Raw genomic sequence first — 16,501 nt, forward strand, 5'->3', positions numbered from 1 at the left:
CAACAGAGGTGGGCATCTTTTTTTTAAAGATGGGGAATTAAAACTTAAATGATTAAATACAAACAAAATAACTCTTTTAGAAAAACGTAAAGAATGGACACAAGGCAAAAGCAGTGTTGTTTGCTATGATAATTTTTGGCAAAGTGATTACACATCAAGTGTTCATGTTCACAACACTTGCTTTATCTTTCTATATATTCATTAAAAATTAAAGGATCACTGTAGGGTTAAGTATTTATTCATCATTAACAATTTTAACTTTTAACAATGTGTTTAATTTTTAAATTTATGATTGTTTTCTAAGCAGTTATCATAGCTACCACTGACCAATATATTTCTACAGAAATCACAAATATACATTCATTTTCATTTTTAACTCACAAATTGATGTATTTTACTTCTATAAGCACCAAAAATATCAAAGAATTAAAACTATAATCTAAAAAATTTAAACAGGTAAATAAATTTACACAAACTTAACACTTAACAATAATTGCATAAAGATACATAATAAATCAATCAACATTAATACGAAATATATTAAATAACTCAATGTAAAATAAAACTATGAAACTTTTTAAAAATATATATAAATTTGACATAGACAGGTGAAGATCTGCTAAATCAAAATTCACTAAAAAAAACACTGATAAGAATTTGACCACAGACAATTTCCAAGGTTCCTTGCTTTGAATAGATAGATCAAACAATGGTGGGAATAAACATTTTTTTTTTCAACCTTTCAATGAGTCTTTTATTGACTACTACAACATTAAATACCAAATATGGTATCCATGACGACAGCTTATAACAGAACAAAAAATTTTAATTTTCATGAAATTTCTACAAATATAAATTTATTGCAGGTCAACAACAACAAAACTCACTAGTTTTAATGAATATTTTCGTGAATTTATGTATATTAAATGGCCATAATTTTGTGGTTTTGAAAGTATGACTATGGACAGATAATCAGTAGCAGATTTACACTCAGTTTAGTTCATTAGTCCCCTTGAACTTTGTACAGCTGATCCTGAAAGAGGAAAGTTGAACATAACTGAAAGGTGACTGATGAGTGTACATAAAGAAATCAAGATTCGGTAAACTATGAGTACAAACATTTATGTTTGATTCTAATATTTTTTATATTTTGTGTAGAGATTCTCAACTGACATGCGAATGTCTTTATCAATAAATATTATTTCATCCAAGTTATGCATATCAGCCTTTCAACTTTCAAGACAAATAGTTAAATTGTCTCTGTATTTGACTTGTGTTGTAAAGTAATAGGTCTTTTAAGAATGAATAAATTTGGCTTGGTTCAAAAGTGTGAATCAAAAATGCTTTATCCATATTTGTAAATAAACAATGCAGATAAAATGCTTTTTCAAAGATTAAACAAGTTAATATGAAAATATAACATAATGTGTAAAATAAGCTATAATCATAAATTGTTACAAAAATATACAATCTATTTAACATTCATTATAAATTTTATCAAAATATAAAATTTACCAAAAGAAAACAGAAACATGGACATTTTAAAATAATTGGGTTATCTATACAAAACATACAAAATGAAATTATTAATCACAGCTATGTAAGGAAGTTAAGATAATATCACAATAATTGGAATGTCAAAAAAACTACATTCTTTAATATATTACATTATATTGTTGTTTTTTTTTGGTAGTTATATTAAATAGATTTAAACCATTTCTAGAATTGACATTCAGTTAAATACAATCACCAAGTAATTAGTTAACTAGCAGTAAAACAATTCATCAGATAGCTTGATTAAATTATATTGTGTATAAAAGAATGTTTTAATAATAATTTGTAATCATTGAAATTATCAGGTACACAATTTCTTTTTTTAAGTTCTACTTGATTAAAAAATATCCAACAATTTGTAAAATAAGTCATTGAATTATCTATTTCAATTGATTAATGACTCAGTATCATAAAATTTTAAAACCAATAACTTTTATTTTTCCATCTCAAAATGAATATGGCCCTTCTTACACATACTCATTCAAGAATTGAACTACCTTTAAGCTCAAATGTCTCATTAGCTTTCACTTAATAATTTTACTATATCTTGTAGAATTCTGGACCTATGTTCAGCTTGCTGAAGATGGTTTGTCATTGTTTCTGAGAATGTCTTATCTGAAATAATCAAAAACTAGAGGTTCTAAAGAGCCTGTGTCGCTCACCTTGGTCTATGTGCATATTAAACAAAGGACACAAATGGATTCATGACAAAATTGTATTTTGGTGATGGTGATGTGTTTGAAGTTCTTACTTTACTGAACGATTTTGCTTCTTACAATTATATCTATCATGAACTTTGCCCATTAGTAACAGAGAACTATATTTGGTAAAAATTTACATAAATTTACCAAATTAATGAAAATTGTTAAAAATTGACTATAAAGGGCAATAACTCCTTAAGGGGTCAATTGACCATTTAGGTCATGTTGACTTATTTGTAGATCTTACTTTGCTGAACATTATTGCTGTTTACAGTTTATCGTTATCTATAATAGTATTCAAGATAACCAAAAACGGCAAAATTTCTTTAAAAATTACCAATTGGAGGGCAGCAACCCAACAACCAGTTGTCAAATTCATCTGAAAAATTCAGGGCAGATAGATATTGACTTGATTAACAATTTAACTTCTTGTCAGATTTGCTCTAGATGCTTTTTGGTCATGTTGACTTATTTGTAGATCTTACTTTGCTGAACATTATTGCTGTTTACAATTTATCTCTATCTATAATAATATTCAAGATAATAACCAAAAACAGCAAAATTTCCTCAAAATTACCAATTCAGGGGCAGCAACCCAACAACCGATTGACCGATTCAGCTGAAAATTTCAGGGCAGATAGATCTTGACCTGATTTACATTTTTATCCCATGTCAGATTTCCTCAAAATGCTTTGGTTTTTGGGTTATAAGTCAAAAACTGCATTTTACCCCTATGTTCTATTTTTAGCGGTGGCGGCCATCTTGGTTGGTTGACCAGGTCACGCCACACATTTTTTAAACTAGATACCCCAAAGATGATTGTGGCCAAGTTTGGATTAATTTTGCCAAGTAGTTTCAGAGGAGAAGATTTTTGTAAAAGATTACTTTAATTAACGAAAAATGGTTAAAAATTGACTATAAAGGGCAATAACTCCTAAACGGGTCAACTGACCATTTTGGTCATGTTGACTTATTTGTAGATCTTACTTTGCTGAACATTATTGCTGTTTACAGTTTATCTCTAACTATAATAATATTCAAGATAATAACCAAAAACAGCAAAATTTCTTCAAATTTACCAATTCAGGGGCAGCAACCCAACAACCGATTGACCGATTCATCTGAAAATTTCAGGGCAGATAGATCTTGACCTTATAAACATTTTTACCCCACGTCAGATTTGCTCTAAATGCTTTGGTTTTTGAGTTATAAGCCAAAAACTGCATTTTACCCCTATGTTCTATTTTTAGCCGTGGCGGCCATCTTGGTTGGTTGACCGGGTCAAGCCACACATTTTTTAAACTAGATACCCTAATGATGATTGTGGCCAAGTGTGGTTTGATTTCACCCAGTAGTTTCAGAGGAGAAGATTTTTGTAAAAGTTAACGACGACGGACGACGACGGACGACGGACGCCAAGTGATGAGAAAAGCACACTTGGCCCTTCGGGCCAGGTGAGCTAAAAAAGGAAAATGATCATTACTATCTGTTTGAACAGACTAATACACATTGGGTTAGGTAATTATTGTAACAAAAGGTTAATATTACTTCAAAAGAAAGGGTAGAGTGGGTGGGGCGTATTTGCCATGCACACATTTTCTCCTTTTTTTCTATTTTTTCTGTAAAATGTGTGTGCCTTTACTCAGTACTTGCCTAAATAGATGGTAAAGGCTGTTTGTAAAGTTCCAACGGTTGATATTCCTCTTTACCCCATTTCCAAGGTTTTTGGCACATATAAACTAGAGGCTCTAAAGAGCCTGTGTCGCTCACCTTGGTATATGTGAATATTAAACAAAGGAAGCAGATGAATTCATGACAAAATTGTGTTTTGTTGATGGTGATGTGTTTTTAAATCTTACTTTACTAAACAGTCTTGCTGCTTACAATTATCTCTATCTATATTGAAATTGGCCCAGTAGTATCAGTGGAAATGTTAATTAAAAATTTAAAATTTTATGAAAATTGTTAAAAATTGACTATAAAGGACAATAACTCCTTAGGGGGTCAATTGACCATTTCGGTCATGTTGACTAATTTATAGATCCTACTTTGCTGAACATAATTGCTGTTTACAGTTTATCTTTATCTATAATAATATTCAAGATAATAACCAAAAACAGCAAAATTTCCTTAAAATTACCGATTGATGGGCAGCAACCCAACAACAGGTTGTCAGATTCATCTTCCAATTACAGGGCAGATAGATATTGATCTGATAAACAAATTCACCCCAAGTCAGATTGCTCTAAATGCTTTGGTTTTGAGTTATAAGCCAAAAACTGCATTTTACCCCTATGTTCTATTTTTAGCCTTTGTGGCCATCTTGGTTGGTTGACCTGGTCACGCCACACATTTTTTAAACTAGATACCCCAAAGATGATTGTTGCCAAGTTTGGATTAATTTGGCCCAGTAGTTTCAGAGGAGAAGATTTTTGTAAAGATAACAAAGATTTACGAAAAAATGGTTAAAAATTGACTATAAAGGGCAATAACTCCTAAACAGGTCAACTGACCATTTCGGTCATGTTGACTTGTTTGTAGATAATACTTTGTTGAACATTATTGCTGTTTACAGTTTATCTCTATCTATAATAATATTCAAGATAAAAACCAAAAACAGCAAAATTTCCTTAAAATTACCAATTCAGGAGCAGCAACCCAACAACCAATTGACTCATTCATCTGAAAATTTCAGGGCAGATAGATCTTGACCTGATAAACATTTTTATCTCATGTCAAATTTCCTCAAAAGGTTTTGGTTTTTGAGTTATATGCCAAAAACTGCATTTTACCCCTATGTTCTATTTTTAGCCATGGCGGCCATCTTGGTTGGTTGACCAGGTCACGCCACACATTTTTTAAACTAGATACCCTAATGATGATTGTGGCCAAGTGTGGTTTGATTTCACCCAGTAGTTTCAGAGGAGAAGATTTTTGTAAAAGTTAACGACGACGGACGACGACGGACGACGGACGCCAAGTGATGAGAAAAGCACACTTGGCCCTTCGGGCCAGGTGAGCTAAAAAAGGAAAATGATCATTACTATCTGTTTGAACAGACTAATACACATTGGGTTAGGTAATTATTGTAACAAAAGGTTAATATTACTTCAAAAGAAAGGGTAGAGTGGGTGGGGCGTATTTGCCATGCACACATTTTCTCCTTTTTTTCTATTTTTTCTGTAAAATGTGTGTGCCTTTACTCAGTACTTGCCTAAATAGATGGTAAAGGCTGTTTGTAAAGTTCCAACGGTTGATATTCCTCTTTACCCCATTTCCAAGGTTTTTGGCACATATAAACTAGAGGCTCTAAAGAGCCTGTGTCGCTCACCTTGGTATATGTGAATATTAAACAAAGGAAGCAGATGAATTCATGACAAAATTGTGTTTTGTTGATGGTGATGTGTTTTTAAATCTTACTTTACTAAACAGTCTTGCTGCTTACAATTATCTCTATCTATATTGAAATTGGCCCAGTAGTATCAGTGGAAATGTTAATTAAAAATTTAAAATTTTATGAAAATTGTTAAAAATTGACTATAAAGGACAATAACTCCTTAGGGGGTCAATTGACCATTTCGGTCATGTTGACTAATTTATAGATCCTACTTTGCTGAACATTATTGCTGTTTACAGTTTATCTTTATCTACACTACCAATAATTTACCCATACTTTTTTGGTACATTTCTACCCTCGTGCATATCAGTACTGTAAGGAAAGACTGAAAACTTATAATGTTATACTTTCAATGAAATCAGTACTGATTTTGTCAGTACTGTTTCAGTACTGATTTTGACAGTACTGTTTTAGTACTGATTTTGACAGTACTGTTTTAGTACTGATTTTGTCAGTACTGTTTTAGTACTGATTTTGTCAGTACTGTTTCAGTACTGATTTTGTCAGTACTGTTTAAGTACTGATTTTGACAGTACTGTTTTAGTACTGATTTTGACAGTACTGTTTCAGTACTGATTTTGTCAGTACTGTTTCAGTACTGAATTTGACAGTACTGTTTAGGTTCTGATTTTGTCAGTACTGTTTCAGTACTGATGTTGACAGTACTGTTTCCGTCAGTAATGTTTCAGTAATGATTTCGTAAGTAGTGTTTCGTTACTAATTTCTTCAGTACTGTTTCATTATAACACTTTAAATCAGACTGTATCTGTATAGTGATGCCTAGTTGTTTTGTATATTTGGGGTGGGTTAATTGTTCTCTTTGACACTTACCCCATTTCCATTCATTTTCTATATCGTGACATGTTAATGTTTTCGTTATGTTTTTTTTTATTTCTCTGATTTTTGTACGTTGCCCTGAAGTGGTTCAGCTTTAGATCCAGCTCTTCGACAGTTACTTTAGCTTTCTTTTTTAAATATTCTGGCTTTATGTCATATTTATTGTCAGAATTGCATCTTGTGTGGTCTACAAGGTTTATGTTTTTAATACTTATCATACTTCTATTTGACAATACCATATTACATGTATTTATATCTTGCTTGGGTCAAATCAGAACATATTGAACATTGGAACTCGATATATTACTTTTGAGAAGATGGGTGGATGGATTGATGTTATGTGATCCAGTGGCAAGTTAAGTGCAGGAAGAGGACATGATACTCAGATATAAATACAATGTAATTAACATATTTTGTACAGAACTAGACCAATAATGCACTGAGCTCCTTTTTAACATAATAGTTCACCACAAGGAGAGAATCTGCTATAAGACATGTCCCCCTACATGAACAGGTACCTTCAGACTTCAGACTGAACAGTGTATGTTTTTCTCCTTTTACTGTGAGCTGAGCGAATATTCAGAATACGACCACTCTTTTTAGTCTTACTTCTCATAAATAAATTTCCAATCATATGCTCATTGTAAGATTTTTAATGGTTAAATACATTTATTGACAGATTTCTTTTTTTTTGTATACATTAATCATGCTGCAATTTCATTCACTTGTAATGAGTGTATTGTGAATAGTAACTTAAATACATGTATGCATAACTCTTGTACTCTTTCCTATAAAACTGCAGAGCGTATTTTACGAAAAGAATATATGAAATTTGGTGTTACAATATTTAGGCATCCCGTTAACGGGGAGTTGAAAGGGTAAGAACTCCATTACTCAGTATAGCATGTTCACATGAGGACTGATGACTTTCAGAAACTCTTGGTTTGTAGTTCCTCAGAAATCTCTGATTGATTTGAATCTTACAGACATACAAACAAAGGTACATTTTGTAAAATAAGCATAAAAATTTAAAGAAAGATTTCCAACAGACTGATTAATGTCTGACGGAGGTCATTTGGTACATAATTAACCTTTTTGATTTTTGAACATATATGGTTTGCTTTTCAAAATTAATTTTTATTGACTGCATAAAACAAGCTGAAGAACTCAAATTTTTGTTCTATCTTCTTATCAACTGCAATAACTTCCATCGAAATACAATAAACAGTAATCTTAAGAATGAACAGCATTAAAAAGTAAAAAAATGTGTTTTTCTCTCTCTCAATTTATTGTTTTTTAAAATAACTGTTTCATAATTCTGCTTCAATGTTATTTTCCATTGCTCTTCCTATGCATGTGATATATATCTTTGCCAACTTGTTTCTGGAAAGGAAAAATTTGATTATAACATTTATCATTTTGTTAAAGTCCAATAATAAGATTAAACATAGGTCAACCATGACATAATGTGAATCAGTGTACATGCATTGCTAAAGGTGGTATAACGTTAATTATACATGGTTATATTATACAGGGAGAAAAATGAAAAAAAAAATGGAACAATGTTTGATTTACCTACTTGAAAACTGGCCTTGAAGTCATTAAACTTTCGAGTCAGTTATTTACTCAAACTCCAAAATCAACAAATCAACCAATCAAAATGCTGGATTTCAATTTTCGACCACAATTTTTTTTTCTCCGGGCACTGAGAAAATTTTTTATGACTTCAGGGCCTGATCTTATACGATTTGGAGAAGAATTTTAGCGTCCCAAGTCTGGGTTCATGGCAAATGTCCATGTTTTCAATACGGGCTGCACTTTTAACATTTTTAATTTGTTTTGTTATATATTAGGTCGTTAATTTTTCTGAATTAAATTGTTTCATATATTGTTCATGTCATGGTCTTTTGTAGCCGACAATACGGTATGAGTTTTCTCATTGTTGAAGTCTGCACAGTTGTATATTATTGTTCACAATCACATCGTCTCAAATTTGGTGGATAGTTGTATCAGTGACAATCCTACAACTTTTTATCATTTTATACATATGCAATAGTTTAAAAATTAAATAAAAGTATTCTTTTTGTGAATTTTTTCATTATTAGTACCAGTGGAAATTCTCATTATAATAAATTACTATCTTTTAAATCTGTTATTCGGTTACAGAGAAGGAGATCTTTGTTTATATTTCCTGTAGGTTCCTAAGTTCAACTATGTCCTGCTGTAACACTCTGACATCTTTGGATCGGCAACAAAACACATATGTTTTAATACATCAATGCAATCTGTGAAACAGTTAAATGAGAAGTTGTGTGTACGGATATGTACTTCCCGTAGACTTCTTTGTTAACTTTAATGATATCTTTCAATTGTTGAAGAATTGTATTTCTACTCTTTATTTTTTTGAACTTGCTCGTTGTTGGTTTGTTGTCATATGAACACACTACAACATTTCATGATATTGAAATAAAATTATAGGAATAACTGCAAATACTTACTTTAAAAAAATCATAATTGAGTGTAAAACTATATATAAACCTACCTTTCAAATTATTTCAATGTTCTACTGTCACCTTTCATACCAGTTCTATCTCTATCTCATATTTTATCTGTTCTTGACAATTTTTAGTCGTTGATCTAAAACTTTATTTTCCTCATAGACTTAGTCTTTGTGTTCTGGATCCATTTTTAGATACCTATAACAATAGATCATACTGCATCAAATACTTTGCATAATTTATAAAAAGTTGTTTTTCCAAACATGCATGTTATGGTATTAATTATGGACGTAACACTTTGTAAATTGTCCTTTGAAAAAATACATCATGAGATAGAGATTGTATCGATGATTTTCAAAATTCTGTAAAGTGGTTCAGGAGTTATTGATGACACTTTCGTGGGACATAAGGACAAGATATGTTCCATATGTGAACACATTCTCACTAAGAAAATGTCACCAGAAGTGCAAGTCTGTCATCACAACGGATAATGTTTATGTGATAGGATCATACAGTAAAAACAGTAAAACCATTGGTAGTAAAATTGTGCGGGATGTTTAATTTTCAACAAATGTAAGATTGGTCACCTTTAATCGGATGCCTCATATAGCATGTATAGAAAGAGAGTGCCATGATCTCTGCAGGTTAATAACTATTGCAACAACTCTTTGAGAGGCCGTCGGTGGCCTTTTGTCTGAATATGCAGCAGGGCAAATTCCTGTCCACCTTCAATATGCTTTCGTTGTCCAGTGACAGTCCAAGTTTCATTGACCTTCTTTCACCCCAGATGACATCTTTTACAGGACTTACCTATTGTAATTATTTAACAATTGTTTTGAACATGCATGTAATATTTGCCACTGGACATTAAGCAAATTTTTAATATATGTACTCTAATATATGTTATTATTTTGAGGAATCTCAGTAGGGTCATTTTAAACTATGGGGATTATCCTCTTGAAATAAAAATATTATTCATACCAAGTATTGCTCAATAATTATGTGTCGGATTACCAGTATTCGTGTGTCGGTCCAATGGGTCGTCGGACTAATAGGGCGTCAGGCTATTGGGGTGTCGGACCAATATGGTGTCCGAACAAAAAGATTTAAAAGGCAAAAAAAATTAAAAAATGTGCAACTTATGAAAGGGTCTGGTCTGGAAGTGGTTTCTTCATTTCTGTATTCTGTAATATTCTATATCATTTTTCACTTTTTATTATTAATTTTGCCTGTTATTCTCTTTTCTTCATATTCAAGCACTTCACTATTATCGATTCTTCATTGCTTCTGTCTACTTTATAACAACAATGGGAATAATATGAAAGCCAGCCAAATAGGACATTGGAAAATTGTCTGTTTTCTGTTTCTTGGTTTATTCTTGCTTGTCGTTGGAGGCAAACTTTGTCTTTCTGTCTCTTTAGTTTGTGTGTATTATTAAAATTAAACGAATGTAACACAAATTTTCCATCTTAAAACACATTTGTTGAACATTGCGTCTGTTATTTAAGGTAGATTGATGGTATACCGCCATCTTGGATTGTACAATCACAGTACAAAATCGGTCCAGTTATTTGCCAAAATCAGCAAATTTGAAAACAGATTTGCAGTTTAATGATTAGACTGTTTTTTGATATTAAGAAAACTTGTTAATTTATTGTATTATTTATAATATTTTAACAAATATCAAACATTTTGGCTTTTAAAATCCTTTTTTTCAACTGAGCAATTTAAGGGGAAATAACTCTTTAAGTACAAAATTTATACTGGGCTAATAGGGAAATTTTTTATTTTTACTTGTGGCAAGAAAACAAGTTCGGTGACACCATGTTTTCTTTTTATTTTCTTAAAACATACTATGAAACCTACCTTCTCACAATTTATTTCAAAATTCTATCTTATAGAATTTTTTTTATGCACTCTTATGTGTTTTTTCATGAACAAAGTAACCAAATTAAGGCAGTTTTCAAACACTCGTAGCTTGAAAAATAGCACGGTGACCCATACTTTTTATTATATTTTTGAAAAAAATATATAAAATAATTCATTTTGGCAAATTACAAGAAAATTCTGTCTCAAAAACATTTACTTATGATCTACCTTAATCTCTTTTTAACAGAAGGAAAATCAAGATTAAATATAATCAACAGAAGTATAAAAAACTATGAACTTAGTCTTTAAAGTTAGATGCATGATTTTTGTTATTAGTTGTTAGTGGCTTTGAACTAGCTGTCAGTAACTGCAAGTACTCTCAGATCTGTATTTAGTGACTTTTTTTGTTGAGTAACGCCGTTACGGTAACGTCCATTATGTTTTTGTTACTGAGATGTATTTCTATTTGCATTCATCTGTTATTTAAAGTTAAATAAGCCTTTTTCAACTGAATTTTATAGTTTGTTGTTATGTAGTACTGTTACAACTCTGTTCCAGGTTTAGGGGGAAGACCCTAGCATGTTTAACCTCACCACATTCTGTATATATATGTTCCTGTCCGAAGTCAGGAGCCTGTAATTCAGTGGTTGTTGTTTGTTGGTGTGTTACATATTCATTGTTCGTTCATTTTTGTACATGAATTAGAACGTTAGTTTTCTTGTTTGAATTCGTTGACATTTCTCATTTTGGTGCCTTTTTTAGCTGACTATGCGATATGGCTTTGCTCATTATTGATGGCCGTATGGTGACCTATATTTGTTAATTTCTGATCATCTGATCTGTTGTGGAGAGTTGTGATTATTCCGCTCATTTTGGGTGCCATGATTGGCAAATAAAATATATGTTGTTGCTGTTGTTGTTGTGTCGTTGGCAATGATACGGCATCTTTTTAATAAACAAATATATATATATATATATATATATATATGTAAATCGAATGTTCTGTTCCCTTATGAACCACATAAATTTGAACTAAATTCTTGAAGGGAAAGACATTGTTTTTGTATAAATGTAAAACAGAATATAGAATGTTGTGTCAATAGAATACAGAATCAACATTCTGTATTCTGTTGACACAGTATACAGAATGTTGATTCCGGCAAAATATATGATCTGACAGGATGCTCACGGAATAAAACTTGTGATGGAAGAAGACATACATTTGACTTGTAAAACATACATGAACAATAGCAATCCGTAGATGATTCGAAGCGGGTCCGCCATCTCTGACTTGTCGTAACAATCGTCTCTTTCTGTAACTTTAAGAATTTCTGCAAGTGTCTGGTAAACCGATATTTTCTCTGCTGTATTTCTGTATCCTATCATACGCGGCTGATCTACTGTTGTCTCAAATTTTGCCGTTGATGTTATTATCGTAATCACAAAAGCGCGTCAATATGGAACATACAATTGCCCGGTACCACGATTTCCCGAGAACTACGAGAACAACATAATATCCCGAAAACAAGATTATGTATCCCGAGAACAAGATTTTTAATTGTGTTATAGGTGTTTTTATTGTGTTTTTACTACTTTTTACAATAATAAAGAATACTAATAAGAGATAATACTCGTTTTTATTCAATAAAAATGCAATTTTAGGTCAAAAATTCGATTTCTATGTCTTGTATGCAAAATCCTTGTTGAACACAATATGGCGGACATTCTTAAGGTAGACAACTTCAGAAAATCAAAGTATTAGAAGATCTTAGAAGAACTGACAGAAAAGAAAAGTATCAAATGTACTGAAAGAATAGATTTTATTAAAAAAAATGTTAAACATTCATATAAAAACTGACAAAATATAACGTCCGCCATATTGTTTTAAGGAATAAGGAATTTGCCTCATACAAATCTATTTTCTGAAGATTGCGTGTACTTTTATTAATTATGAACGCCATAAACCTTAATCATTGTATGCTGTTACACTTATTTAAGCAAAAAACACATATAACACCATAAAAAATCTTGTTCTCGGGATATATAATCTTGTTTTCGGGATATTATGTTGTTCTCGTAGTTCTCGGGAAATCGTGGTACCCACAATTGCCTATTGTAAAACGTTTATGTGATTGGATTTACACATGACGTCATTCATTGTTTACAAACGTTATTTTTGCACTCGCACTGACATTTCAACAGTTCAACAGTTCAAACTTCTTCTGGATTGAATACCACAATGGGATTGAAGGTAGATCAAGGTATAGTAGTACATTGAATATTGTAAAACTGAGAAAAATGTAGCATATCTAATTCAAAACATATTACGTTAGTTAAAAAAGCAGAATACGCGTTACACAGTGGCGGACCCCTGGGGTTCCGAGGGTGGGAACACCAAATTATTTTAGACGTTCAATGCATTATTCTATATAATACTACTTAAAATATTTTATTTCCCCCATTTTTTCGCTATAATTATGAAATCTTTAGGCGACTGAGTTTGGAACCATCCTTTTTCCTTTTATCCCGAGTGTTTGGAACCACAGGCACTTGTTTCTATCCATACGAAGGTCGACTATCCATAACAAGTGCCTGTGTTTGGAACCCTCTTTTAAAACAATGGGTGGATCCGCCTCTGGTTACAGAACTTTCTGTAAATGTCAAAATAGGTATAAAATCGCGGGTTGTTTTGGATATATACATATTATTACTTCTTTGCCAAACCTTATCAAATAGATTATAGTATTTATATTTGTCAAATTGATATTTGTGAAATGATCAGCCTGACTTTCTAAAAATATGATTGGATAAAGGGAGGTGCGGTACACCCCTCGGCGTAAGAAGGGGGAGGGGTCCGAAGGTTGGACCCCTTTTTAACAATAAATGCATCATACCCTATCTCCAGATTTGGAACCCCCTTTTAAAAATGTGTTTCCTATTTTGACAGGATTTTTTTTATAGGGCCCAATGCTTCATTTAATTTGGGAAACATTTTAATATATAAGTCCTAGGTGCCTACAAAATTATTTCATCTCGCCACATTGACTGCTGTGTTTGTTGCTGTTCAGTTGTTGCTGCATATATGTATATTTTTATATATGTATATATAAGTGATCTCGTTTGAAATGATTTTACAACAACATTTCTGTTACTTCTGTTTTTTTTAAATATTTTTTTATTATACTATGCGATCTGGGCAATGCGATATACGGGTTTGCTCATTGTGCATTTGATGTGGTAAAAATCAGGGGCGGATCCCGGATTTTTGAAAGGGGGGCGTAGATTATAAATTTTGCCGAGCGGAGCGAGTCGAAACTTTTTTGGGACCTTTTTTGGGCTAAAAAAAACATAAAATAAGTGTAATATAAGCACTATTTAAACGGTTCCTGGCTTGGGGCATGCATATTTTATAGTTGCTGTAAAATGTAAGGGTTGGACATTTTTTATGCTGTATTCTCCCTATTAATTGTCTATTATAAAATGATAGTATTGATCCAAAGCTATGTACTGATATATTTGATGTAGGACTTGTCAGTAAAAAATAGACATGGAAATTCGATGAAATTTACAATACGACCGACAGGAGTTAAAAAGACAAACAAGCAGTTTTTATCAAAATGTTTGATTGATATGTTTCACCCAACATAACTTAGGGAACCGAAGTGAGGGGTTCCAAATCCACCAAAGACTACGTTACGAAAGTGTCTGAAATGACAACGAAGTTATGAATGACGGTCAACAAATGGAGACATAAAAGTCACACCCAGTAGGCAGGTTGCATGCAGTCTGGTCTTGAAAAAAGTATTCAATATATATAAGTCCGGCAAAACAGACATTCCAGTCAGACATGCAAACCCCGGCCACAAAAAAAAATACGCCCGTTTTTATTCATCATGTTCATTTCATGCAAAATATTTTTGTTGGAAATTTTAGTTTTTAATAGCAAAAAAGTGGACAAGACTATTGTTTTCAATCCAGATACGGCCAAAATTTTTGTTTAAGGCAAGAATCAGTCATTTTTTTCTCTCTCAAATATCTCAGACTGCCTCCTCAAATCAAATGGTTCGTACCTGAGACTTGAAATCTTTCTAGAGCTTATACTGACTGGGGATCATTATTCAATTTGTTAAACATGTTTTCGTAAGTAAATAATATTGTGGAACTTTTTTTTCATGAGAGTATAAAAGTCTATAGAGTATTTACCATTACTTTCTGTTTAGTGGAATATTTTAGTGAAATAGAAGTCAATACGTTCTTGCTCAATCCTGTGTCGCTTTGAAGGTTTCCTGATTGTCATGACAACCTCAGCCTAAGCAATGTGTAGTACTGTAATTTGAATTTCAAAATGACCGAGTGCCGTTTTTTCAACGCACTAGTCAACTCCACCATATCAAATCACATGACTTTGACAATCAGTAAATACCGGCCAGCGAAAAATGTCTTTATTTGTCGTATACAAATTAAATACTCGTGAAATGGCAAAGTTCACGAAGTCTAGTCTGATTAATCATTTTACAAAAAAAAAAAAAAAAAAAAAAAAGTCCGAGCAAAGTGCCCCCCTCTGAATCCGCCACTGAAAATCATTCAACAGTCTTCCTATTTTTATATTGTAAATAAAGATGTCTGTGAAATATTTAAATTTCTATTTTATTTTGGTACTGGCTATGGTTACATTGAAATGTAACAGTCGTAAAAAAGTTATTGTTACAATGAAGTTTAGGCTATATCGCCGGAATGCAGACCTAGGGTTGACTAAGGAACTACATAGAATACTTATGAGTGTAACAAAGATATTTATGTCTACGGTTACATTGTGTTATTGTTTCGTAAATGCACTCAAATGAAAAAAATGTTTACAATATTTTATACATTTTTTTAATTTGAATTTGATTGTCAGTGTACACACAACCAGTATGTTGTTTCAGTCCGATGCATTTTTGGCCCGGTGTAACCACTCTCAGTGGCGGATCCAAAAATTTACATTAGTGGGGGCCCACTAACTGACCTAAGAGGGGGCCGGCTCCAGTCACGCTTCAATGATTCCCCTATATAAGCAACCATTTTTTTTCCAAAAAGGGGGGGCGGGTCCCCTGCCCCCCCCTAAATCCACCTCTGACTCTAGGCAGCCCTCACAAACGAGTAATTGGGGTGGATGGGTTGGGTGGCTCAGTGTTGTAATAATATATAAGAAGATGTGGTATAACTGCCAATGAGAAAAGTCTCCTGTTCATATAAGTCGTAATTTGTAGAAGTAAACCATTATAGGTCAAAGTACGGTCTTCAACACCGTGCCTGCATGGGCTCTCACCGAACAGCAAGGTGTAAAGGGCCCCAAAAGTGACTAGTGTAAAACCATTCAAACTTGAAAACCAACTACTGAATACCAAATTCCTGACTTAAGACAAAAACCTTTTTTGTATTATTACAATCTCAAAAACGTGTCCGATAATTTAAGAATGTGTCCGGTTAAAAACGCCAGAATATTTCAACTCATATACCCCCAATGATACTCTGTAAAGTAAAAACGCAATTCAATATTAATGGTGTGGATACGATATAACCCGTATTGTTCGGTTGGATTGTAAATGATTAGAAAAAAAAGTCGAAGCAGGTGCCAAAAAAAATCTGGAGGAAAGGTTTAGTAA

At 32.4% G+C, this 16,501-nt stretch overlaps 1 protein-coding gene and 1 long non-coding RNA gene across 2 annotated transcripts in view; both read right to left on the bottom strand.

The window, feature by feature from the left end:
* Positions 1 to 239: 239 nt before the first annotated feature.
* Positions 240 to 16,501, bottom strand: part of LOC134719025 (uncharacterized) — a 40,173-nt gene continuing 23,911 nt past the window's right edge. The window contains exon 13 of the mRNA XM_063581943.1: positions 240 to 2,169. Coding sequence (XP_063438013.1) covers positions 2,072 to 2,169 — 98 coding nt within the window. The 3' untranslated portion in view covers positions 240 to 2,071. The remainder of the gene's footprint in view (positions 2,170 to 16,501) is intronic.
* On the bottom strand, positions 6,752 to 12,226 carry LOC134707113 (uncharacterized). The gene is made up of 3 exons (XR_010105683.1): positions 12,097 to 12,226; positions 9,032 to 9,185; positions 6,752 to 7,872 (listed from the first exon to the last, which is right to left on the bottom strand). It is a non-coding gene; the product is annotated as an uncharacterized LOC134707113 (long non-coding RNA).

Source organism: Mytilus trossulus, chromosome 1, assembly GCF_036588685.1.
Source record: "Mytilus trossulus isolate FHL-02 chromosome 1, PNRI_Mtr1.1.1.hap1, whole genome shotgun sequence".
Lineage (NCBI taxonomy): Eukaryota > Metazoa > Mollusca > Bivalvia > Mytilida > Mytilidae > Mytilus > Mytilus trossulus.